This window comes from Urocitellus parryii, chromosome 2 (genome assembly GCF_045843805.1).
Source record: "Urocitellus parryii isolate mUroPar1 chromosome 2, mUroPar1.hap1, whole genome shotgun sequence".
NCBI classification, from domain to species: Eukaryota; Metazoa; Chordata; class Mammalia; order Rodentia; family Sciuridae; genus Urocitellus; species Urocitellus parryii.
In genome coordinates, this window is record NC_135532.1 from 47,108,364 (window position 1) to 47,136,327 (window position 27,964).

The following is a 27,964-nucleotide window of genomic DNA, read 5'->3' on the forward strand; positions in this document are numbered from 1 at the left end:
CACATTCTGCCTGTAAAATGTTTTGCTGCAGTTTGTATCATTAACTCAGATTTACACCTTCATGTTTGAGATTCACTATTGGAACTATCTATGCATGTAGATTTTTGTCAATTCCCTCTTCTCCCCAAATAAATCAGCTAATTAAAAAAATTGTGACCATTTTTATAAACTACTACTTTATTAAACAAATCATATTTAGTTTAAACATTAAGCCATTCCACCCACAAGGAATTTTTTTAGAGTATGATAAAATCTCATGAAATAAATAAAATGACTGAATGGTTTAAATAATTATTTTTAGTATTTTTTTAAAATTGTTTTTTAGTTTTAGGAGGACACAATACTTTATTTTATTTATTTATTTTTTACTGTGGTACTGAGGATCGAACTCAGTGCCTCACGCATGCTAGGCAAGTCACAACCCCAGCCCCATATTTCCCTTTTTAACATTACATTTATTTGAGATGGTGATAGGAGTTAAAAGGATAAGGTTAATGTGTTTTTAAGCCTGTTGAAATACAAGCTTGTTAGTATTTTTCAGTGACATATGTTAATGTGACAGAAAGAACAATTTATGTATTAAAACCCTGCAATACCTTTTCTTCATTTTTCTTACACCCAGTGGCGGCTACCTTTTGTAAGCTGTTGGAGCCCCCTTCCATTTGGAGTCAAACTAAAACCTTGAAAACTAGCTTAAAATGTTCCATAAGGATTGATTTATATCACCACTAAAAAATACATATCTAAAGTAATGAAGTATCACTGATATATTTGCCTATACATATGTACTGACCTATCAGTCAAGATTCAGCACAGAAAATTGTGGTGTGTTTGCAACTTTTGGACTGGCCTGGTTAATTTAGGGAATGGTACAAAGTTGTATAGAACTTTGTATTCTTCCCAGTGTCCTGTTTACTTGATGTTCTTTCTCTGTCCATTTGCTGCTGCTTTTTCAAAGTAGTCCTTAGTTTTCTTCTTTGAACAAAATTTGGGTCTCTTGGATTATGCCTACCCTTTATCTAGTCTTGAGTCTCCCTCTGCCCTTAAAACATCCAGATTCTTTTTATGTGTTAAATTATTTGCCTCCCACATTTTTATCCAATTATGAGCTTTGAAAAGGGAGCATCTTTTCATGAGGCAGCCTTCCTTTATGATATGCTCTCCTTGCTGAGATGCCCCTTTCACCTATCTGGAACCTGCTTGATTCTCACATAGAAAGCTACTAACGTGATCCATTTGAAATGAAACTTAACCAGGCACCTCCTTGCCTGAAATCTTTCATTGGTTTCCTCTTTCTTGTCTAGTAAGAAAGGAAAAAAAAAATCCAGATTAACATGCTTAAAGTATAGCTTCTACCTTTCCTCTTTTTTAAAAATTTTTAAATTTTTTTTTTAGCTTCTACCTTTTCCATTTTGATATTTCCTACCTCAGCCAATGCTTTTTTTTTCATATACCATATAGCCTCACACCATCTGGGTTTACTCAAAACTAGTCTCTGTCTGGAATGCCCATCCTCTTAACTTCACTTGGCTAACTCCTGCTTATCCATGTAGGCCTCAAGTAGGCATTATTTTGGTTCTAGAACCCAGTACAGGTTGCTGAGCCATGTGGGTGGGAGATGGTGTGCAGAACTCTTGGCACATGTTTTACTTAGTTAATAGACTAGCAAGTATTTTAAAGCGCATGTAAAACTCAACTGCAGGAAGTAGCTGCTGCCTAAGGTCAGTTGTGACCATTTCATGTCATTCTAGTGTGTATATTTCGTTCTTTTTTTTCCTTCAGAGACCAAGCTTGTTATATATGTGTTCCATAAAGTGGAGGGATCTGATAACTAGATTTTTAAACATTCTGATCTTTTTATAGACTTTAATTGGCAAACATGAGACAAAATAATCTGATATATTCAAAATATGGTAGTTGTGTTAAGGACTTTCTGTCATCCTAGAATCCTGTGTTTTGGGTAGCTTTTATTTTACTCTGGAAAAATGTTCTTTATCTCTGAAACGTAGGGTTCAAAACTAAAATGTCAAAAATATGAAGTTACCTGCTCATCTTCTTCCTGATCTTATATTTCAATTTCTAAAGACAGTTCTTGTTCCTGGGAGATTTCCTTTATGTCATTATAAATAAATAGGCTATTCTTCCTTAGCTGCATCTGCCAAGCAACACTGGCAGCCCTATTACTAGGATAGTAACTTATTGGTAATTGGGCTACACGGCAGCCTGATTTGTACTACAAAGGTAAAAATCATTATGCTGCTTCTTGCTCAACAACCACTTATTGAAAAGAGATTGAAAAGGGTATGAAGACCTGCTTTTCAGAATGTCAATAAAGTGCTTCCTCACAAGTCTAGTTTACCTTCTATGTTTTTCTTTATTGTAATACTCTTCCTGGAGGTGACCAGACTACATAAGACAGCCACCTGTTAGTCACATGCCAGCATAAATTATAGATAAAGAGCTCCTCATAAGCCACCACGGTGAGATTGCATTGCTTACTTTCAGGTAAATTCCATTATTTGTCCTATTTTTGTGTTTTTATCTGGGAACTCCAGGCACTTTTGTAAGACTGAGAAGAACAATAAAGATTAAAAATAATTTGGGAATTTTTTACAAATAACAAAATGGCTTGAAATGATTTTGAATGTGGTTGATGAAAAAAAGAACTTAAATGTTGAGGTCTTTGACAGATTATAAAATTTTTATGTTTATTAATAGCTGGGGAAGAATTGCATAGGCCTTGTTAAAGCAAAGCATATAATAAAGATATGGCATTATAGACTTTATACCATCTTTTCAATGTGCTTCACATACTAGGTACATTTCTGGAAAGCAGTTGAGAAGTTCTGTTTAGGATAACATTGCTTAGGTTTAGAATGAAATACTTTGTGGTCCCTCAACATCAGCATGTTTTATGCTTCTTTGGTTGTCAACTCACAAGTTAATTTTACTTGGCAGCACCTGCTACGTGAAGTGATGTCACACCATGCCCAAGATACGGGCAACCCACCAGCTACATGGCATGATAACTCTGCAGGCCGAACGGCAACCTTGATAATTATAAGGCCATGGATAATATCCCCCCAGGGGTTCACAGATCTTCTGGCAGTGGGTGTAGCTCCGCCTACATTCTATACAGCAGATTCCTTCATGATCCAGTCTAGGATCAAATGTCATGCTTTCTCCTTCTTGCTGCTGTGAAATAAAAGAGAATTATCTTTATTTTCTTCATAATGAGGTTATAGCACATCGTTTTAAAGTACGATCCTGAGGTTTTTTTGTACTGAATACGTCATAAGAGATCAGCAAAATCTACTACTTGTAACTGCCATCATTTAGAATGTCTTCTGACATGAAGGAATTCTCACCTACCTAATCTGTTATTGGCAGAAAATTGTGGAGTTTTTAAATGGCACTCTGAAGTTCTTCTGTGCCTTTAATGAGCCATGATTATGAATATTCACACGTGAATAGTATGACTCAACTAGTTTCAAGTAAGAAAACAAATACTATGATCAAAAGTAGCTTTTCTGCCACTGCTAATTTTAAGTCAGGGAAACACTGGTGCCCTTCTTTAGTAATTTTTTCCAAGGCTCCAGGGTGCACATTTGGAAACCCATGGGTCTAAGCTAAGAACAAGTTTCAGTTCCAGTTCTACTTGCTTCCAGAACATTGTCAAGTCATTTCATTTCTCCTGTCTTCTTTTCAGCAACAAAATGGGAATGTTATCTCCATAGAGTCATAAAGGGTCTATAACATTCAAGATCCATAAGAATTCAAGACAGCTTTGCCAACAAAATCATAATTGATGTAAAATGTCTTTTCATTGCTGGGGAAATTATAAAGCTGGGAGGAATCTGCCCCCTGCTCATTTGCATATCTGGTTTACCTTTTCAAGAATATCTAGGGATCAAGATTCTGTACGCTCTAGTATTGCCCCTTAAAATTCTCATTTTCGTTTAACTCTTGGTGGGAAATGTAATCTTAATTAGGGGGACAGGTGTTAAGATTTTTAAATTTATTAAAAAATGGAAAAAACTGAATATTGAACAGAAATACACTTACCTCAATTTGACAAAGTAAATTCTGACATGAACTTGAAGAGAACTGAAGGTATTGTAACATTTCATTTATAAATACATTAGAAATGCCTCCAAAATAAAAGGACATTTTCCTACACAACCACACTGTCATTATTGCACCTAACAAAGTCATCCTACTCTTGTGTAAAGGGGCTGATACCCTCATCCTTGGAACTGATTTCAGGCCACCCAGCCACCTCCAGGATCATCAGCTTTTGTTTGCCACCCAGATTTCATTTCTTAGTTGGCTTATGGAATTACTATGGCGTCCTGAATTTTCTGATAAGATCTGGGATTTAAAAGATACTGTTGGCTTTAAATCTTTCTAAAACATATTAGCCTGATATGATAAACTAGAAAATACATTTGTAACACATGAAGCAGTGTAGGACTGAATGCTTCACACATGCACACAGTGCATGAAAAGATGATCAGCTTTACACATAATAAAAGATGAGCAAGATAAGACTTAATTTTTTTAAAAAGTTTGATGGGTGTGTAGCTAAATTTTAGAGGACATGCTCAATGTGTGTGAGGACCTTGATCACCCCCGTATCACGAGAGAAAAAGAAAAAGAATTTTTTTCTTTCGATAGTAAGTGGGTCCTTCCATTACCATTTGCAGACATATGGCTGGTATAATTCCTTAGCAGCTTGGTATCCGTTAAAATATAAGAGTCCCATCTACTTGTATGCAGCAGACCCATGCTTCAGTATGCTAAAGACAACGTGTGCAAAAGATAAAACAGCTAACGATGAACAAGTTAATGCTATGTACTAGTCCCTGTGCTAAGACTTGACCTGCATTACCTCATTTACTACCCATATCCCTGTGAGTTCTCTAAAGGTATTTGCTGTAGAGAAATGATTTATATGCCTACCAAAGCAGAATTACATAAGTTTATGTACATCCATATGTTGGAATACTACTAAATGAAAAGATAACACAGAATTAATGTGTATTATGTAGGAGTTGTAGGCAGTCTTTAAAATGTATATTAAGTACATGTAGAACTATGTAGGCGATATGGAACAAGTTCCAAAATACTGTATTTTAACGGGAATGAAATCAAGACATTGGCTGGGGATGTGGCTCAGTGATAAGAGTGCTTGCCCAGCATGTGTGAGGCCTTGGGTGGATTCAATCCCCAGCACCAAAAAGAAAAAAAAAAAAAAATATATATATATATATATATATATATATATATATATATATATATATATATATATATATATATTTAATTACACACACACATAACCTGGAAAGCAAGGCATAGAATTTTTGTGTTACAGTGTGTTTGCACATATGTGTGTGTTTGCTTCTGCAAAGAAACTTGGCAAATAATAATTGTTAATAGGCTGCTGCTGCTGGCAGGGGGTCTGGGATGGAAGGGAAACACTTTACATTGTTCCCTTTGTAGAGGTTTTTAAGCTGCATACATTTTTTATTTTAATAACTAGTTACAAATATGTATATTTTGCTGCCTGCAAAATACAGTAACTGTAAATGATACTTCTTTGAAGATTTTGAGTTTTTAGCACCTTAGTGCCAACCTAACAAACATCAATTCTCGTTGCAGGCTAGTGTTTTCATCTGTGTTTGAGTCCCTTCCTTGAGGGCTGAGAGCCCTCAGGGCAGAAGTTAATAACTGTGGGCACAGGGCCTGAGAAAGAACAGGTTCTTCACAGATGTCTCTTAAATGGATGAAAAAAGTGGATTTAAAGAGAAAAAGAATATTTTAACATTGTGTGTTGCTTCCAGGGTGCAAACACTCTTGGAAACATTTTTAAATAATCAAATACATGATATGAATTTGTTTTCATGGGTTTTCCTGTGACAAAAAGGGAGAGCAAAGAAAGTAACTTTGAATAGAGTTAGAACCAATAAGGATTTTACACTACAGAGGCAATGTTAAGTGTTCTTACCCTTAATTATAAACCTTTTGCCAAATAGATGAAGATGTATTTTTATAACAACTGAGTAAAGTTCTCAGTTGAATATTAAGTGCTTGTATGAAACCTTAAGTAGAAAGACCATTTCAGAGTTACGTTGAATGCATTCCTCTGGGCATGTCACCAGAACACCAGTACGCACATGGTAAGGATTATCAGGATTGAAGGGTTCGGCATCGTCTTGAACACCGGGTCTGGTTTCATTATTCAGTCTTCCAGGGCCTGGGCTGCCCCGGGACCCACTGCGTGGTCTTCTTGTGGTCATTGGAACAATTTTTCTTGCTACTTCTCTTCTTTCTCTCTGGATTTCTGCAAAAATTGATGTGTATTAATCCCTTTATTTGATTAAGCAAGTTAGATATGCATTTGTTTTCAGGGTGAAAAACATAAGAATATCAAAGTATAAACATGAGTACTCTTGTAACTTTTTGTACTGATGATTTTATGAAAGCATCTTTTAGAGTCTTGGGTCTGTAGTTAAGACATACAGATAATTCGTTTTGGTTTTATAATACTAACTGAAGCAGACATTGAAAGATGTTTGACAAAGTCCCATTCTCAACAACTGTTTTCTTTGACCATTTCACTATGGGGCTGAGTAAATAAATACTATTGATTTTCTCTGCCTCCTTTACAATTAGGAATGGACAGATGACCATATCTGGTAGACATAAGCAGAATATGGTAGTGCAGCTTGTGGGAAAGTTTGTTTTATTGGTACAACAGGACAGATATAACTTCCTCTATCTTATTTACCCTTCCTGAATGTAGATGTGCTATCTAGAGTTATAAGAGCCAACCTTTGACTATGAAGTGTTAGGCACAAGAATGGTAAACCACCATGCTACAGATAGCAAAACGCTAAGTTAGAAACATGATAGTATCACAGAGAAGCTAATAATGCTAGAAACTTCATACCTCCAGGCTTCTGGCTGTTAAAAATAATTTAAAACAAAACCATATTTGTTGAAACCACTGATCTGTATTCTATTTCTCACAGCCCTAAGTATTCCTCAAAACATCTTTTTATTTAGTGGTTTTGGAAACTGAACCGAGGGCCTCACATATGCTAGGTAAGCACTCTACCACTGAGCTATATCCCTAGCCTAATAGACCAGTAGTTGTAACTATTCCTAAAGGATTGGCTATATAGGTATAAAGCTTTACAGTTTGCAAAGTACATTATCTTGGCTGATTCTCATAAAAAGTTCTATGGATTGAAAAAGCAGCCACTGGTATAAGAGCCTCAAGTCTTGGGAAGACCCAGGTGGCCTGGCCACAATCACAGATGTGAACTCTGATTCCAAACCCCCCTCTAGTTAATCACACTGCTTCATACATCAGGCAGTGCCACCAATGGCCGAGTAGCAGATGAAAAGTACCATACAATATGTACTTTGGTGTCTCCCCTGTGCTTCAGTTTCATCTATAAAATGAGTATAAAAATATTTACTTTATAAGATAGTGATAAGGTTAATGAAAATGTATATCTAAAGGTTTTAGCACAAGTGTTTATAATAAGCACTCAAATATCAGATGATGATGATGATTATATCATGCTTTGTTATTTATGAACACTTAGTATGCTTTAAAGCTAGAGATAGGGCTGGGGATGTGGCTCAAGCGGTAGCTCGCTCGCCTGGTATGCGTGCGGCCCGGGTTCGATCCTCCAGCACCACATACAAACAAGGATGTTGTGTCTGCCAATAACTAATAAATAAATAAATATTTAAAAAAAAAATAAAGCTAGAGATAACTTTGGATAAACATCAGGGAGACGTGGATTCAGTCCACAACTCCTTTTACTAGCTGAATGACCTCAGGCAAATTACCTAATCTCTGTGAACCTTGGTTTCTTCATCTGTAAAATAGGAATATGAAGAGTCACCTCAACAGTTATTAATGAAGATTAAATAAGGACAAAATGTAATGCTCTAGGGAAGTGCCTGGCGCATAGTCAGAGCTCTGTGGACATCTGTGTTCTGCTTCCCTTCTGACCTGCATCCAGGCACCATTTACAGCATCTTTGATAAATGACCCCAATGACCTGCAGACTTCCAGATTGCAGAGCAAGGGCTACTGGACCCTGGAGTTGAGGGCATTTATTAGAATTAGAGGGGAACCAGACACCCTCTACAGGGAGGTTGATTTTCTTGATTTTATTGTAAAATACAATCAACAAAAGATTGAAGCAAGCTCTGCCCTTTGGATGGGGTCTCACTAAGTTGTCTCAAACTTCTGATCTTCCTACCTCTGACTCCCAGATGGCTGGGATTACAGATATTTTCCACTGAGCCCAGCTTAATCCTTCATTACCTTTATTTTTAATATTTATGTTATTCCATTCTTTGGAAATATAAATATATGTATTTGGAGATATGTATACATATACATATGTATTATGAATACATTTATATTTATATATAAAATTATGTTTATATGTAAATGTATAAGATATATAAATGTATTTATATATAAACAAATATATAAAGGATAAATATGTTTTTAACCCTTTTCTGATCTTGGGGCATTTGGCTGGTTTCTACTTTTCTCATGCACAGAATATATAATTCTTTTTATTTATTTTATTTTTTACATTCTAGGGATTGAACCCAGGCAGGGTCTTGTGCATTCTAGGCAAGTACTCTGCCACTGAGCTATATCCCCAGTCCCATATGTGTAATTCTTGTATGGATCTTTGATGATTGAATGTGGTCATGCAATTGGACTGTGAGGGATCAAGGAACATCTTGGATGAAAGGAACAAGCTCCTTCCCAAGGGTGAAGTTACTCAGTGTCTATCATTTAGCACTGCTAATTATACTGTCTTCCCATCCCCATTCCTCACCCCCTTGTTCTGCACTGTTATTTTTGCATAGCACCTTGTGTCATACTATATAATTTTCTTATTTTAATTTAATGTCAATTATATCCTCTTGCTACAATGTAAAACTCATTGATGGCATGGAATATTGTCTTTTGTTCACTGATGCACCTCAGAAGCCTTAAATAAGTTATGTGGTACATGATAGGTTTGTCAAATGAGTGAATGAACTCTGGGTAAGAGACTTTGTCTTCAGACAGAATGTGATTGGGGAGAGCTCTATGTGGTAACAGTGTGGGGACTTTTGTCCTTGACTGGAAAATGTAGTTCCTGGGTAGTAGAAAGCATGAAGGCTCACTGTCATGGTTTGGATCTGGAATGTTACCCCAAAAGACTCGTGTTGACAGCTTGGTCCTCAACGCAGCAGTGTTCAAAGGTGGGGTTTTGGGAAGGGATTAGATCATGAGGGCTCTAACTTTAGCAATAGGTTAATTCATTGGTAGCTGAATGGACTACCAATGAAAGTCCATTGGAAACTCTAGGCAGTGGGACATGGTTGGAGGAAGTAGATCACTGGGAGAATGCCCCGAAAAGAATTATCTTGTCTCCAGCCCTCTCCCTACCACTCTTTCTTTGCTTTCCAGCAGCCACAGGCTGAGCAGCTTTCCCCTGCCACACCCTTCTGCCTAATCTTAGGTGCAGAGCAGTGTAGCCAGCCAACCATGGACTAAAGCCTCTGAAATTGTGAGAAAAAATAAATCTGTCCTCCTCTAGTTTTTTTTTTCCTCAGATATTTGTCATGACAACAAAAAGCTGACTAACAGCCCCACCTGGGTGAAGGAAGGTGGGGAATGGAAAGCAGGATTTTGGTAAGTGACCATAGAATTGTGTTACAACCACTGACCTGAGCAAGAGCATAGATGAGAAAAGCACAGACTATTTGGCAGCCCTTCCTCCAGCCCCTTGGTGACAGATACTACTTACTGACATGCCTGGCAGCCACTGTCAGTGGCTTATGCATTGGATTCTGTCAGCTTGTCCTGGGTTAGGGAGTAGCCATCTCCTCCAGGCTTTGGAACAGAATAGGAACTAAGAATAAGTTAGTCATGGAAGAATCAGAAACCTATACTTTCTCAGCCTGGTGGGGTATTGTTTTAATTGTGGTAAAACCTATAAACAAAAATTTTTCACTTTATAAACATTTTAAAGTGTACAGTTCACTGGTATTAAGTGCATTCACATTGCTGCACAACCATCACCGTCCATCCCTAGAACTCTTTTCATCTTGCAAACAGCTGAAACTACCTGTTAAACACTAACTGTCCATAACAAGTCTCCCACCAAGCCTAGTGGCTCTAATGCCTCTACTTTCTTCATTTCCATTCTATTCTCTTCTGGTGTTCAGTAGAATCTTTCAGAAAACAGCCCATCTCAGCTGTGTGAGGAGAAGGGCTTTCACTCCCTCCCCTCCTTGAACCAGAGCTACAAAGTAGACCTTGGGAAGGTCAATGACTGCAGTAGAAATGAAGTGAGAAGCCCTCTAGAGACAGGAAAGACTCAGGGGAAAGAGAGGCCTGCTGGTCTCACCTGCCCTTTGTCACCTGGAAATAGTTAAAAAATATGCCTATCTCTGAGCCCCAGGGACCTGGAATTTATTTTCTCCGGACTTGGAAGCTGATGCTCAAGCTTAGAAATTGAGGAATCTCAGCCTATACCCACAGCAGCTTTTGGCTGTCCCATAATTCTAGGTTTGAGCATAATAAAGATTCGGTGGCATGACAGTTTCTTAGTCCCTTGATTCTATGCCTTAGGAATAAAAAAAAAAAAAAGTAAAATTGGAAGGTGCAAACAAGTGAGATTAAGGGGCACAGCGGCAAGAAGTGGGAGCATCATAAATAAAAGTCGCAGGTAATGCAATGTGTTCTGTCTTCCTGCACTGCCTCCTTTTAACCCTGTTGCTCCTTCCCTTCTACATGGCAGTCACAGCTGTCATTCTCCTTGTCTTTTATCTCGCATGCTAATTACCAAGACATCATCACATGCATCCTGATGTTATCTTTCTTGTTACATGCTCAGACCTGTGGAGAGGCAGGGAGGAATCTCACAGGAACAGGAAGAATTCCAAGCACCATTAAGAGAACTTAAAATGTTACCTTTTGGATATGTAGGTTTAAGCCAGAAAATAGGAAGGTTGCCACAGAGTTCTAAGACTTTAGAACTCAAGAAGCTGATGTCCTTCACAGGCTGGTCAACAGCTACCCAGATAAGAGAATTTTCTTCATATTTAACAGGCATGATCTTGCCTTCCTGAAATTAAAAATGAAATGCACATGAGTAAAGAAGATGGTGGGGCATGCTTCAGATTGAGTCGTGGGTTGCTAAAAAGATTAGTTTACCTTGTAAAAACAGAATTCTGTGTGTGTCTTGCATGTGAGTGTGTGTGCCATGCACACACACTTTCAGGTTTCAATCTCTTTGTAGCTCTCTTCACAGTATTCAGCACACCTCCTGTTACCCTGCCTCTGGATAGCTGTAATGTGTGAATGGAAGTGTTCTGTGTTGAAGTGAAAATTACTTGATACCAACTTTGAGATTTAGGTTAATCTGATGTTTTCGATCAAAGATGTTTTTTTGCAAAAAAGCAATTGAACAGACCCTGAAATCCTATAAAGGATAGAGGAACCCTTCATTTGAAGTGAAAATCTTTTGGGGTTTTGTTCTGCGGTTTCCTAACAACAATGGAAAAAGCAAGTGATTGGTTCTTTAATGTCTCCAGTTCAAAGTAGTATTTAACATAAACCATTTCTCCATTTCTCAGCTATAACAAAACATATTTCAGATGTTCCTCACATCAGGCACACCACTGAGATTTCAAAGCTAAACCCTAGATTTTCTTCTACAGAGAGATGCTGAGGATGGTTTGATAACCCAGGAGACAAATTTATTTTTGCCAGGTTGTTCCTTTCATGTATTTATTAGTTTGCAGTAGGTTGGAGAAATTAAAATGTTTTCTCCTTACTTTTCAGTTAAAAGCAGCACTTCATTTATGTTTTCTCCCTCAGGCTTATGGTTGCATTAAAACAACTTAAAGTTATTGGAAGAAGCTAACACTCAGGTAATCCAGTTATTTACCTTAAATTAAATGGCTCCATCCAGGAAATGAATGCTCTCTGAGTACAGTAGCTTTTTAAAGTTATATCAAACTGATAAAAAATTTATGGGAGTAAGTGATGCATAAATCTGCCCCATCATAATCTAAAGTATGTGGGGAAAAATGGAATGATTGGGATAATGCATGTAGATGCATTCTATAAGCTAAGAATGTCAAATAAATCTTGGGGCACATACTCGAAGTTTCTTATCCATTCCTTCCTCCTGCCCCTTCCTCGTAACACAGTCCTACTTCCTTGGAGGCAGCCCCTGCCAGGACAGACACTTGCTTTCTCATACTGTCCAGTGGCCTATGTGCCTGGCTGGCCAGTGCTGACTACTGAAATCCAGGCTGGAGTATGTTGAGGAACTGAGACCTGTTTTTACCTATCAAATTTAAATCACAGTTCACCCTGTTCAGCCTCTTTTGGATTAAAGAAGAGGTTGTGTGGTGCCACCACGTTTGGAATTCGAAGGAAAGATAAAAATAAATAAATAAAAATCAAAGAGATGCTGGCCCTTGAGCAGTTCCACAGCTGCCTACTTCTTCACTGCTTACTGTGGGAGAAAAACAAGTCCCTATAAGTTACTCTAAGTGAAGTTATCTGCTGCTGACAGCCAAGCACACGTCTAATTCACACAGTGTATCGGCTGAATTGGCTTTTGTCCATCAGAGAGGGTCCATCATGCATGATAGAAACAACTAAAACACAGGACAAATAATCTACCTCTATGGCAAAAAAAAAAAAAAATCAGGTACAAAAATTGAAATACAGAAATGTTTACCACGGTGAATTTTTTTTATTCAAAAATAATTATTTTTAATTATTATTTTTTTGAAATAGTGAAAAATTGAAGATAATGGAAGTGTTCAAGAATAAAAGACTTTTGGGCTGAGGTTGTGGTTCAATGGTAGAGCACTTGCCTACCATGTATGAGGAGGCACTGGGTTCAGTTCTCAGCACCACATATAAATAAAGGTCCATCTACAACTTTTAAAAAAGAATAAATGACTTTGAAAATTATAATCACATAATCTACATGGTAATTTACACTTTAAAAGAACTAAAGTGAAAATAATAATACAGCAGTCTCACATCACTTACGAAAATAATATCTGATACATACCCACCAACACAGAAAATCCACCAAAATGTTAACATTAGTCGTCTGTGGATTGTGCCATTGTGGGTTATTTTCTTCTTTAAATTTGTATGTATTTCCAAAATTTTCTACAGTAACTGTTGTTTTTAAAAATCATGGAAAAAACATCAAAAAGTAACTTATAAAATATACTGTAGGCTTATGAGTAGATCTGGGTAAGCTATGATTGGGGAGCTGGTTCTTATGGAAGGCACAGAGAATGAGTCCCATGTCCTTTTCTGGGGAGGATGGCAAGGATGATAGTTCACTAAAGTCTTTATGATTGAAAGTGAGTGGTACAAATGTATTTAAAAAATAGTGATAATGCAGTAAGAGAGTTTCAGGGGTCAGAGCAAAGGAGGTATGGTTCCCATTTTTAGATTGGCATCAGTGGGTTACACAGAGAGCATGGGCTTCATTCTGAGCTGCTCAGCTCAAGAGGAACAAAGAAATGTGATCAGACGAGAATGGCTGGACCAATGGAGTCTGGAAAACATCTCACAGGATGAATGCTGGGGAAACGGGGAGTAAGCAAGAGAAAAGAGCTCATGGTGGGCCACTTTCAAAACTTTGTTTTTTAGCTTCTGCTTTGTTTTGTTTTCAGATAACTCCTGCTGCTGCTCCTTTGGGGGCAAACAATCAGGCAGTTTCCAGGCACCTTCGCTTACCCATATTTTCCCTCTTTTGCCTTGAGGGAACTAACACTTGCTGCGCTTCCCTCTCAGGGATACCGGAAGGCTCAGAGATGATCATAATAAAATTAGCAATGATGAGCAACAGTCTTTCATTCAACATCTAGTAGATTCTTTAGAATCATGGGCACAGTGTGTCTACCCCCAATTTTCAGATGACAAAACTGAGACTCAAGGAGTTAAAGCCACATCCACAGCACTAGGATTTGAATCCATGTTTTTCTGATTCTAAAGCCCATTTTCTTTCCACCATACTTGGAACAACTTAAATGGTACACCATAATAGGTGTGACCACTTTGTAAGACCTAACATCATAAAACCATAAGGTGTGATTGTTAAATGTGTCTTTAGAACTCTGTGGAATTCTTAGTGAATTTTAAAAAGATCAAACTTAAAAGGCAATTTACTAATGATAAATGAAAGAACTATGTCAACAAAATTCATAAATTGATATACATAGAAAAGGAATTAAATATATGTTATATAGCTTTCTTGCACTGACCTTGAACTAAAAGGAGGAAATTGTAGAGAAGCCATCTCAGTTCAATGTTGGGCAAAACAATTTAGAACCTCCCTTGATAAAGCTTCTGGCCCACAGTTGGTGCACCTTATCATAGAATCTTAATCACTGATCAGATCATTTCCTAACATCAGGCAAGTGAGGGTCATGTGGGGACCAAGCCCCTTTCTGCACTTTTAAATGTGACTTCCCCAGATCTTTAATACATCAACTCAGAATGATCCTTTGGAGCCAGTAGGACAAAAATAGTTTAAATTGCTTTGCTAGAGAAGAAATAAAACTGAGGTCTGGTCATGAACCTGACCCTGGAGATGGAAGGGGTTGTGCCTTCAAACAGTAGCTGCCAAAGCTCTCACTGTCTGAGCAAGTGGGTACCCACCAGTTGGGAGGAGATGCTTTGTTTGGTCATGGTGCCCACCTCCGGAAGACGAGCCTTCACCTGCGCTTTGATGTAGCACTTCTCTCCTCCAGCAAAACGTATTCCTGTAATGCCCTAGGAGATAAAAGTATATCCATCCATCTATCCATTCATTCATTTATTAACTGTTATGATACAGGCACTGTTCCAGGTGCTGGGTATGGGGGATGAACAAACCATAAAAATCCCTTCTCTCATGGGATTTACCTTTTACCATTATTTACTAAAAATAAAACAAAGTCAGGTAGAAATAAGTATTATGAAGAAAATAAGCCAGAGAAGGATAGAAATGTCAGGGAATGGTACTTTAGGCAGCATAGGAGAGGAGACTACAAGGAGGTAATATTTGAGTGGGTCAGAATATGTTGGTGACTCCACTGATGACCACAAGTTCAGATGAATTGCTAGCTTTCCCACAAAACCTCTCTGAACTCCCAGTTCAGGTGAGTCCATCCTCTTATCTCTATCTCATTTGGCATTTAGTCTACACTGTTTATTTAGTTACAAGCTCAAGCTCAGTATCTTTGTCTTTTTTCTTTTTGGTGATCCTAAAAAAATTCTCAAAAGATGTCAATGCCAAGCACAATGGCACCCACCTGTAATTCCAGTGACTCAGGAGGCTGAAGCAGTAGGATGGCAAGTTCAACGCCAGGCTCTGCAACTTAGGGAGATACTATCTCAAAAAAATATATCTATACCCATATTAATATAGATCTATATGGCTGGGGATGTAGTTAAGTGGTAAAGAGTCCCCAGGTTTATTCCTCAGTACCACACACACAAAGAAAGATGTTGGTCAAATTAATTCTAATTCCTAATTGTCCTAAGCTACTGAGCCCAGAGTAAACAAAAAGGCTTATCCCGTCACCAGGAGATGAACTCTGCTCCTAGACCTTACCCGAGAACCTGGATCTTTTGTTTTTGTCCCCTGTGAGTCATAAACAGTGTCTCCACCTCATTTGCCTGGGGACTAGCCTCAAGGGAAACACTGGCACAGGCTCCATCTTGGCTGAAGCTCAGCCACTGCTTCTACCCGCAGAGGACATGAAGGGTAACTGTATATTCTGTCCCCGGAGTATTGATTTTTGCTCAGCTGGTTTTGATTTCATGACAAGTGAGTAGCCAAAAATAGTCTTAAAGGTCATAAATTTTATTCCATAATAATGTAGACCCCACCTCCAAGTCTGAACCTTGACAATCTTATGTGTGTTGAGATGGATGTCAGGATGATAACTGAATGGATTGCAGAATCGGTGCTAAGGAATGGGGGAAGAAAAGCACTTAGAAATATAGGGATACTAGCTCAGGATTCAGTCCTTTTAGGTGAAGAATAAAGTTAATTGTTAAGTCATACGGGAGGAGATTCATTGAAAGTTCTGCTTTATTTGAATTTAGCACCAGGAACCCTATGAAGATAGTGGGTAACACTTTGTGAATGGAGTAGGAAAGTTTCATTCATTCTTTCCAAAACATCTCATTTTTTGCCTTGAAGCCTGGCTAGCCACGTGCACATACATAACCCATTTTTCCTATTTCTCCTGGCACCAGGTGTCATTCAGACAAGGTATGGTCACCATCCCCTGCTTCACAGAGGAACTTCAAGGGGTCTGACTTCAAGCACTAGAATGCCCTGGAGAAATTTTAAGAACACAGATTCTGGGCCCTCCCCAGAGATTTCCATTTGATTGGTATGGCACTGGTAGTCTTAAAAGTTCCCCAGGTATCTATAATACAAAGCCCAAGTTGAGAACTACCAGTTTAGGGTAAAAGGAACTTCTTTAGGAAACTAAATTTTGAAATGACTGTAATTACCTTTGGACCCAAGTTTCTTCTGTACCAGTGTCTCATAAACTTTCCCTTGCATCACAGTCATTTGGAGGACTTGTTAAATAAGATACAAAGTTTTGGGTCTCACTCCCAGACTTACAAATTTGCATTCCAGCAAGCTCTTGGATACTACCCTGCTGGTGGCCTCAGAAACACACTTGGAGAAACACTTTTGGCTATGCTATCACCCAAAGTTCTGCTGCTCTTATTCTGTATGTCAATCTAGGACCAATGGTTCAAAAAAACAGAAGGCAGGGGAGGGATATGACTGCCTTCCTATGTAATATGTTCTCTTAACTTCAAACACTCCTGTCCTCTGAATGTGAGATGTGTGGGAGGAAACACCATAACCCCCAAGGAGAGAGTTGCTTCTGCTGAAAGATAACAGCACCAAATGTGAATCTAGCACTGAGTTGGTTCTGGCAGTCTACACATTGCAGAGAACTGAAACCCCACAGGGGCAGGACCAGCAGGAAAGAATTCACAGAGTATTAACCACCGTGTCTAGCTACAAATCCACATCAAGCAGCCAGACATCTTAGGAGATTAAACAGAGAACTAAAGGAAGCACCAGAAAGTCAAGCAAACCTCCTGCTTTTTTGCAAACAATCAAGGCCTTAGAAGCTGGTGATAATGAAGAAATTTGCTAACAAAGGCAATGAGTGAAGATTTCCAAAACCTAACATTTTTATTTAAAAAATCACCTTAGCTGTACATTTTTTTTTCTTTCTAGGGCATTTCATCTATTTTTGTGACTCCCAGAAGGCTCTCAGGAAGGCATGGAGTCCTGCCCCTAAAGGGTATTTTAGAAATTTCTGGAGGAGTTTTTTGTTGTTACAAAGATCGAGATGCTCCTGACCTTACTGGGCTCTGCCCAGGGAGACTGGGTCCCACAGAGCCAGGGGTAGTCCCAAAGAACTGACTGTCCTGGGTCTAAGAGAAAAACCCATCTATATAGGAATCTGTGCCTAGAACCCGACAGTGTTTTACATATAAATAGAGAATGATTTTTGGCACAGTTGTAATGTACAATGAATTTCCTACAAATGCAATTACAGTGAAAATAGAGAGAAATTGGTACTTACGTCCACTGTTTGAGAAAATGATATAACATTGCATTGCCAAAGCACACTTGTGTCCATCTGCATTTCGGGTTGTGGCATTGACAGTCATTCAACTACCCCACATGAATTTGACTTTATTATGTTTTCTAATGCATCAGGCTAAACATTTATATATGAGATTCATATTTTATTATAAATTACTTTCATTTTATTTTTCCTTTATGTTACACTTGAGGACTATATTGATTTTTTAAATCAATAGCCTACCTGTCTAGGTAGATTATATTATCCTTTTCTCCTCCCAGCTTTCTAATTATAAGTTTCAAATATTTACAAATTAAATGTACAATGAACATTCATATACCCATCAGTATATTGTGTCTTTTAATTTCCAACCAGGATTTTTGTTATTTAAATGGGGTATTTAGTCTGAGGGGCTCAAATCAGCAGCACAGATGCTTGTGAGATTATAACCTCCTAGAACCATACACTCATGCACTATGAATTAACCCAGTGTTTGTTTCTCTGAGGTCACAGAGCCCAATGTACTTTTTTTCAGTGCTCTTCTCCTTTGGGGGTTCTTTTGTTTGTTTGTTTGTTAGGATCTATTAAAACCTTGGTGGGGTCCTGGGTGAACAGGGGGACTGATAATTTATAATTCAGAACCTATCATACTCTGGCCCCACCTATGTCTCCACCATGTCTCTTCCCCCTTTGGAATGTACTGGAAGCAGGAATATACATCCCTATTGGTCATCGCTTCCTGGTCCTCGAGAGTCCTGCCCCTACCTCTCTGTTGAAATCCAAATTGTTCCTCAGGATGATTCAATTGTCATCATCCCTGTCAAACCTGCTCAAAGCCCCTAATGGGCAGCAATGCCAATATGGCACTCTGCTCACGGCTCATCACAACACATTTCTTGGGCAGACCTGGCACTGTTTCTGTGTGTGTGTGTGTGTTTGCCTCCCAGACTGGACTGGATGGTCCTTTAGGGACAAATGTTAGTCATCTTTGCATCCTCTGTGCTTAGCAACATCCCATACCCAGAGGGAGCCTCAGTCAATAACTTCCTGAATTTGACTGATGGTTTAAAGTAGAAGAGAAACCAATAGTGCATGACCATAGAGGCTGATTCATGTGTCTTCAAAAGTCCAGGCTTGTTTAAACCCATAACAGGTACTATCCATCAAAAAAATGTTCTACTCACCATTTCTGGCTTAGAGAGATGTGGAAGCTATCAAATAAAATTGATCAGTTTATAAAATATTTGTGGCCTGTTGGTCTATGAGAACAAAACACAATCAATACCATTATTAGAAAGAACCAAAGGATTATAAAACAGATATATAGGTTTGGGATTAAAATATTTTCAAAGGATACATGAACATCTTGAGAGAGATAGATCTTATCTTTGTAGCTCCCTTTGCATATCTTGATATTGGGGCACATCATAGGCATTCAATTTTGTTCTGGATTGAATGATGTGCATGGAGGAGTCACATTTTATTAGTTTATATTGAGTAGTACAAAGAAAAAATGCATCTCCCTGTCCTGGGTCTTGCAGTAAAAGCCTTTAATAGGTCCAAAGAAATTATACTTGTGCACTGACCAGAACCATTTGCAAAGCTATGACCAAACATAGTACAGCTGGGCACAGTCCGAGCTGCAGAGCCTGTCTCCAGGGCGAGACCACTCTGAACATAGCCTGTCCTTGCCATCATCGAATAATGTGCAACATCCCAGGGCTCTAATGTTAGCATCTGTTGGACATTCAAAAGAACTTGCAAAGTGCATTTGGTGCCAGCAAGATGAGTGCTTTCATTTAAATGAAAAACATCTTTAGTTTTTCTCATCACTCAGAAGATGGGTCAATGAGATGTTTGTGGACCAATAAACTATAGGAAGAGACATTATTTTCAAGAGCTCTTTTTCATTATGAAGTTTCACCTACTCCATCTTCAGATTTAATAGGAGAACCCAAATAGTGAGGCCTCTTCCTCATTGCAGAATGTGAAAGAGAATAAGATATTTATGTTGGCCAATGGGAAATTAGTCTGGAGTGACACTTTGGATGGTAGCAGATGTAGGCTGAAGCATCACTAACTAGCTTAATATCTCAAATAGCCTGTAAATTATTTTTTGGTGGTAAAACAAAACAGTATTCATTTTCAAATGGAATTTGAACAATTTTTCAGTAATAGGTCATGGCTAGAGAACACAAACTATAAAATAGATTTTGCCCATGCTCATTTCTGTATTAAATGGAAAAATATGTAAGTAGATTCTATTTGTTGTTGATGGGACTATGAGATCCTTAAAATTTCCTTCCTCTCTAGAAATTCAGATTTCAGACCTTGCAATATTCTAGGATACATTTTATTTATTATGTTACAGAAGACTACTTGAAAAGAAATAGTTCTTTGAAGTCTTTCTGCCAAGACTTTATATAATTCTAAGAACTTGTTCTTTTCAATTGTGATTTTTTCCATTTTTTGTAAATATCAAGTTTTATTTTGACTTCTCAGCCCATATCTTTTATTTCCTAGAAGAAGAAACATTTGTTTTTCAAAGTAGTTTTCCCAAGTGCACAGTTTTATGAATTTGACAGTGTTTTTTTTTCTTTTTTACTTTTGGAGACAGAATTTTACTATAGTGCCCAGTCTGGCCTCCAACTCCTGAGCTCAAGCGATCCTTTTGCCTCAGCCTCCTGAGTTACTGGGACTAAAAGTATGCATCACTGTGCCCAAAGGTGTTATTACTATTGTTTCATATTATCTTTTTTTCCATGGAAGTGTGGTCCTCTCCTTTTGAAAATCTGAAGAACAAAGTATGTGGTCCTTTCTCAGAAGGAATATGCTACATGCTACATGCTGATCAGTGGCACTAATACTACTGTAAAGAACAGTTACCATGTGAGTGTGTGAGAGAGATGCTGTATCACCTTGAATTAGAAAAGTCCCCCAGGCTTGCCTGGTTAAACTCTATAAATGCATGACATATACTTACATTCTGGAAATCATTAACTTCAATTGCTTCTTCAGCTCCACTTCCCATTTTAAAGGTCTCCAAGTTGTTCCCAGCATCTATTTCCATTGACCCATCTTGTAATTTCCCATTGATACTCATAGTATAATGGACGTTGTAAATCTAGAAGTGAACATAAGAGTTAGTAATGCTTTCTTTTTCTAGCAATTCAGGGTTTGTCTTTAGAACTGCAGTGTGTGACGTAGCTTTCAAATTTTTCAGAGACATATGGAATCATCCTTAATAGTAATGCAATAATATATGAGGACTTCATCTATATACCAATCATGAAATACAATGATATCTGCTATTTGTAATCCTGGCTGCACATCAAGAGCACCTGGGTAGACTCTCCAGGTGGCATGCCTGGGTTTCACCCAGGACCAATCAAATCAAAACTTATGAGGATGGGGTTTGAGTAATGATCTCTCTTTTCTAAAGTTCGTTCTATCATGCAGCTGGGTTGAGAATCAATGATGGATAAAAGGAAATTGAGAAGTGAGAGTCAACTGGGTTTTCAGTTGAAGAAGTCTGTTTGCAGTGGCACCTGTTTAAAAATTGATCTTTTAAATCCTTTGGTCAAGATGAGGCATGGAATATGGCATATACTGGACTGGAGACAGGACTAGGATATATCAACATAGAACAGTACTTGTAAAGAGAATTGTCAAGGTACATATCTATTCTGAGTCAGAAGAGAAATACTCCACTCTATGGGATGAGTGTATGATATTGTAGTGCATATTATTGGATGTAACATGTATGGGAGAGGGGATCCCAGAAGAGGACTGGTCCAGGAATCAGAAAAGCAGCCAGCCATGCCACATATCCCTGGGTCTTAGAAGTTGCCTGGAGTGTAGAATAAAGAAGTTGGACTCATAGGTGGTTTTCATCTATGTACCTAGAATTCTGGCACTCCACAGGCATGGCCCAGAGCTGAGGGTGGTGAAGCAGGTGGAACTGTGATGTTCCTTCCCTGTCTACCCACAATCTAGCCAGAGCAGTTATGCTTTTTCTCTGGTGTGTGTGTGTGTGTGTGTGTGTGTGTGTGTGTGTGTGTGTGCGTGCGCACGTTACATTTCTGAGTAAGATTTTGCTAGAAAAATTTCACCATGTTTTTTTTTTCCACATGTTTTTTTTTGTTTGCCACTAAATTAAATGATCCAGAGGGCTTCCTTAACTTTTTTTGTTGTTGTTGATACTGGAGTTTGAACCCAGGGCCACTTAACCACTGAGTCACATCCCCAGCCTTTTTAAATATTTTATTTAGAGACAGGGTTTCACTGAATTGCTTAGGGCCTTGCTGAGTTGCTAAGGCTGGCTTTGAACTCATGATTCTCCTGCCTCAGCCTCCCAAGCCACTAGCGTTACAGGCGTGTGTCACCATGCTGGCTCTTAGATATCTTATTACTGTGCTGGTTTAAAAATAATTCATTTGCTGCTCCTGCTCAGTGTGCTGCTGTCCTACTAGATTTGTGTGCAGCATAGATAGTACCAGGGCTTTTCTTCTTTCTTTTTTTGGGCTTAGAGGCATGTCTATAGCTACTTATCTTTATCTATCTATTTTATATATGATGAATATAAATTCTGTGTGAAGACACATATGCATATGCATACGTGTACATTTTCAAAGAGGATGGACTGAGAACTGATGAAAGACAGTTTGTATCTGATGTCAGGCCAGCCAGTCAGAACTGTAAATAGCTCCCATTTAATTCAAGCCTGATTTTTCTCCCTCATTATGAAGAGTCACTGTCACATGGAAAAGCACTGGAAAAGCCTATCTGTTCTATCTGTTGTTATTGGATCATTACTTGGAGAAAATTCATTAGTACAAGACCTACAGAGTACTATTTTATTCTATCATCAGAGATGTAGAAATGGCTTTGCCATCCCCCACCCTTTTAGGCAGCAGCATTCATTTAGCAGGACAGAAAACATCAGCATCTAGCTTAGCCTGACCATCGCACCGCCCCTCTTCTCTCCTTCTAAGGCACTCTGATGCCTGCGGTTCATTGTCTCCCACACTGGCCCCATCAGAGGAACCACTTATAGGGGTTCTGATTTAGTAGAGCTGGAGCAGAGCCCACCAATCTGCTTTAGCTTTGTCCCTCCGGTGGTCCTTATGTGCAGCCAAGTTTGGAAAACCTGTTTTCTTTGGCTAAGTCAGTGCTTTCTGCAGGTCAAGCTGAGAAAGCAGGCTCTGTTCTGGCCAGTGCTCTCTGAGGAGCCACTGTTCACATGGCTGGAATGATGACTGTCGAAAGGAGCCTGGCAGACAAGACCCCTGTGAGTTCCTGCTGGCAAGAATGTCCTCCACTCAGGTGACAAGAGGCTTTCTTCCCCCTTCTTTTCAGCATTGCACATAAGCATTCACTGTAAAGCAATGCAACATTTAAGAACTTAACCATTTCCAAATTCTTCACAGTTCTTCAGAAGGCAGGATTATAACACAGAAGACTGGCCTGTGGTCTTCTAATTTCATTATCCCACCCCCAACAAATGCTGCCTAATTAGGTATTGTATCCTTTGGAAAACAGCATCAGCCCATCTTTTTGTTTTATTTTGTTTTGTTTGGATACTGGGGATTGAACTCAGGGGCACTGAACCACTGAGCCACATCTCCAGCCCTATTTTATATTTTATTTAGAGACAGGGTCTCACTGAGTTGCTTAGGGCCTCGCTGTTGCTGAAGCTGGCTTCGAACTCATGATCCTCCTGCCTCAGCCTTCCAAGTCGCTGGGAGCTTTATTGTATTTTATTTAGAGTTGTTTAGGGCCTTGCTAAGTTGCTAAGGTTGGCTTTGAACTCTTAATTTTCCCGCCTCAGCTTTCCAAGCTGCTGGGATTACAGTTTACCACGTCTGGCACATCAGCCCATCTTGTATGCATAGTATACTATTTTCTTGGCATCAGCAGTGAGAAGCCTGAGCCCTCCTAAAACTCTCCTGAACAGGGGTAGGGGTAGCGCAGGATGGGAGCCAGTCTGCAGTTTCCAAAGTTCTGGGCTCTGAGTTAGGGAGGAAGCTGGGCTGCTGGAGAAGCAATATATTATCTACTCTAAGCTCAGGGAGTTGTTGGCACCTAAGGCTATTTCTATCCAAGTACAATGAAGTATATTATTTGCCAAAATTCTGCTCAATATGGTGCCTTTTACAGCCAAGGATATTTGCTAATCAGTTTTTAATAAGGCCTAGGTTCTATAAGATTAATTACATAATGTTTGGGAAATGTCTAGAAAAATTAGTTTGAGAAGAAAGTCCTCGAGCAATGGTCTCCTCCCCTCATCCCACAGGGTGGGGTTGTCAGTTCACATTGTTCGGAATTTCCCATATGTCAACGACTTGTTCCATTTACAATAATGTGGATGAAAAATGGCCTCAATCTTTGAGCCCAGTCAGTTATCTCCTGATTATTAGTACCCTGTACTTCATTGTCCTCCAGCCAAATTTCAGCCCTGTCCTCAGGGACTTACCCATCTGAAAGGGAGAAGAAGTGAATTATAGCTGGTTTTCCTTTGAAAATTGGCGTAGAGCAGCTGAGGCACAGCTAATCCCCAAAGAGAGACAATCCATTTAGTTTGATATGTCTTTCTGCTTAACGAAGACTTACCTTTTTTGATTATGTTTTGTTTGGGTGATTTAGATTTGTATTCAGGGAAGGCAAAACCTGTGCATGTGCTATGCTTAGATGGTGTCAAGTTTAGTCTGTTCTGAATTTTGTAGTTTGTTTTTCAGAGAAGTAATATGGATTGACATAGGGCATTTTGAGAATTAAAAAAAAAACTACCATGATTTTCTTCATTCTCCTGTCTGTGTAGGCAATAGAAATAACTTTGATTCTTGGCAATAAAATATGATTCACTATTCCTCTGTATTCTTAGAATTTAATACTCTTCTCTTGAACCAGACGACCAAACATCTTGCAGTGAAGTGGAAGAAAAAAAAAAAAGAGAGACTCATTTATTTAGTATGATTATTGAAACTCTCTAAGAATCTTGTCAATCAGCCGTGTTGGTCTTGAATAATTAAATGCTGAATGATATTTCTTTTATATAAATCATGACCAAACTATATACTAAGAAAAATTAAAAAGCAAAACTATTTTTATTCCCAAATGGCCTGTACTATTGAGGTTTTGCTATCAAAAGATAGCATTTATATTCTAATACCATCAGATTTCCCAAAGGGATGACAATCTAAACCCTGCTACTAATGGAGATGTAGATATTGAAAACGTTCTCAGGTTCAGATTTGCTGCTTTCAAATATGAGCATCTGGCCCAGCTTCTATATTTAAAATACAAATACATTAAGGCACTTTTCAAATCCACACAAAATACAGTGCAATTCTGATCTTACAAATTGATGCTTGTAAATTTGATATAGTCTCTAAAACAGACTCAGTGCTAAATGGCATGCTTATCTACATTAGGCATTTGAGTTAAAAATACAAATTATGCAGTGACTGCAGAAGATGTGATGTGTAAAATGGTTGAATTGCTTTCAGCACCATTTTCTCTAAGTACTGGAATTCGTTCATGCTTTGAATTTCATGGTGGCAGAGGGGGAAAAACAGCAGTTATAGATCCTAGGAGGACAGTGATTAAGAAAGAGCCCTTTGTATATACCCTGGGGATGGAATTCTTTTCCATTAGTTGAAATAAGCTTATACTAGACCTGGCAATGGTCATCAAGATAAAATGCCCCCTTTTACATAGGTGAACACATTCAGGTATTTAGTGAACACACTGGAACTCTGCCCAGTCAAGTTAGAAGCAGCTTTTATATTCCTTGAGAGTTCATGGAGCTTTAACAAAAATAGTTGCATACAAAGAAGGTAGGACAGTAGTTTGTGAAACATTTACCATTAAATCACATGTGACTAGGCCACAATAGATTCTCAAAGAGATTTGCCACTATTAAGAGTGAGAGAAAGAGAGAAAGAGAGAGAAGGGAGTGTTAGTAAAAAATAGGTCACAAAACCCTCCTGAAAGATCAAATTCACACCCAAGTATGGGTTGGCTGTTTCTCCACTCCCTTTGTCCTAGGTCTTTAATTTCTACTCTTTCTCAGCTGGAAGAGGTCTTAGAGGTCATTCAGTTCCATTTCTTCCTTTAAGAAGGAGGAAACCAAGCTCAGAGAGGTGAGATTCCCTACCCATGAACACACAACTGCCTAGTGTAAGCCCCAGGCCAAGGGGGGCCAACAGCTTTCCTGCGAAGCTCCACTGCTCTTCCGTTTCTTTATTCGTTGTTAAAACTTTGACTTGCTATGATGCTTTCTGTGAGTAGAAAGCAGCATAGCCGAGTTGGATGGAAGAACAGAGAAGGTATCCCTAGAGGACCAGCTGGCCTCTGAGTTGGCACTTCACAGACCAGTGCTCTAGCTCCACCTAGGGGGGAACTTGAACGTAACCGAAAGGACCCCGCCACCCCGCGCGCCTCCTGACCCTGCGCACCCCCACTCCGGTTTGTGCCTGGCGCTTCATTCTTTGGACTCACATGATTGTCACTCCCTTTCCAGAAGTAGAAGGCCCCGATGGCACCGAAGAGCAGCAACACCGCTCCCGAGATGAGGACCACGGCTCCGACCTTAAGCAGTCTAGCGGGGCTGGAGGGCTTCACGGTCACTGTGGCATACGCCTGCGGGCGGGGGTGGAGAAGGAACAATCGTGTCTGCGGTGGCTCACACCTCGCCATCCAGTGTTGCGTCCCCCGGGAATCAGGGGAGTTGGTGAGAAACAGCCTGTCTTGAGCTCCCTCAAGGGTCTCTTTCTCCTTGTTCCCTTCCAAGGGTCCCTTGTTCTCAGGCTTAGAAGTGCCATCAGCAAAGTTTTCGCGGTGCAGAGTCACTGTCCTGCGGACTGGATTCTCCGCAGCCACGGAATGCCCTCCTCACGCCCGTCTGTGGATCACGAGCCCCTTGCACACTCACGCGTGGGGCGCCACCCCACGCACACATTTGGGCACCCAAATCCCCCTCCCCGTCCACACCACTCAACAGCACAAATCCCCTATTCCTCTGTGGATCCGGACACTCATGAGCAGCCCGGGCCCAAAGACTAACCCGCCAGTAGGACTGAGGATCCCGGGCGGTACTCACCGGGGGACTGCAAAACTCCACGTCCTCAGGCCCCACCAGGGTGATGGGAACTTTGTCGGAGTTCTCTGCCATGGCTGCGGCGGGAGGAGCAAGACTCTTGGAAACTTTGCGCGCACTCCGGGCTCTGTCCCGCTGCCCCGACGTGCCGGGCAATTCAACACAGCGCGCGCACTGTCACGGGCCAGCTCCGCGGTCCCCACCCCTTCCAGAGCCTCACCTTTCTCCTCCCTTCTCTCTCCCGCCCCGGGGCAGCAGTAGGAACTCGTCCTGCATTCTCAGATGTCCCCCTTTCTCACTCTCTTCTATACAATGGCCACCAAGTAACATCCGGATAAATCTGAGTAAGGGTGAATGTATCCCCCAGAGCAGGAATGCTGAGTTCTGCGATTCCAAGAAATACTAAATTGCCAGGGCAATAAGCCGCCTACCAAGGATCTCTTAAAATGTCAGATGCTCTGCCTTGACATCTGACCGGAAGCCATTTTCCACTGAGTCTTCCTTTATGCGTGCTGTGGTGCGGGTGGAAGGGGACCCAGAGGAGAGCAGGGCTGTGCAGGTGGATGGGAACACTGGCCTAACAGTGCCAAGGTGAGGACACTTTTCCACCGGCTTGACGTTGCTGGATGGCTCCTGGGACTAGGACATAGTGCAGGGTCTTGGATCACCTTCTCTGGATGTTCCTGCAGCAAAAGTGAGGCCAAGCCAAGAGTATTGGAGAGAAGGGGCCTGGGGAAACCGAAATAAAAGTGCATTCTGGGCCCAGCGCCCAGAATATAGGTGGCACATGCCTATAATACCAGCAGCTAGGGAGGCTGAGGCAGAAGGATCTTGAATTCAAAGGCAGCCTCAGCAACTTAGTAAAGCCCTGAGCAACTCAGTTAGACCCTGTCTTTAAATAAAATATAAAAATGGACTGGGGATGGGCTCATTGGTTAAGCCCCTTGGGTTCAATCCCTGGTCCTCCCTTCTCCCCCAAAATGCATTCTGGTGAATTAAGTTAAACCAACAAGAAAAAAAAAAAAAAAAAACGTGGCAGGGCTGAGATTGTGGCTCAGGGGTAGAGCGCTTGCCTTGCACACATGAGGAAATGGGTTCAATCCTCAGAACCACATAAAAATAAGTAAATAAAATAAAGTTATCATGTTGTGGTTTCCGACTTTAAAA

The 27,964-nt window shown here is 39.7% G+C and overlaps 1 protein-coding gene across 7 annotated transcripts; it reads right to left on the reverse strand.

Annotated features, from left to right (window-relative positions):
* Positions 1-1,144: 1,144 nt before the first annotated feature.
* On the reverse strand, positions 1,145-26,872 carry Cnmd (chondromodulin). Of its 7 annotated transcripts, none has more exons than XM_026399583.2 (7): positions 26,801-26,872; positions 26,200-26,340; positions 20,681-20,821; positions 14,744-14,857; positions 11,012-11,165; positions 6,177-6,343; positions 1,145-3,192 (listed from the first exon to the last, which is right to left on the reverse strand). In XM_026399583.2, exons 1-7 carry the CDS (start codon positions 26,870-26,872, stop codon positions 2,980-2,982), a joined length of 1,002 nt encoding a protein of 333 aa, XP_026255368.1. In that variant the 3' UTR covers positions 1,145-2,979. The 7 variants fall into 7 exon arrangements, with proteins under 7 accessions (XP_026255368.1, XP_026255366.1, XP_077648828.1 ...); XM_026399581.2 differs by having other exon boundaries at positions 1,145-3,195; XM_077792702.1 differs by having other exon boundaries at positions 11,000-11,165.
* Between the last annotated feature and the right edge of the window lie 1,092 nt (positions 26,873-27,964).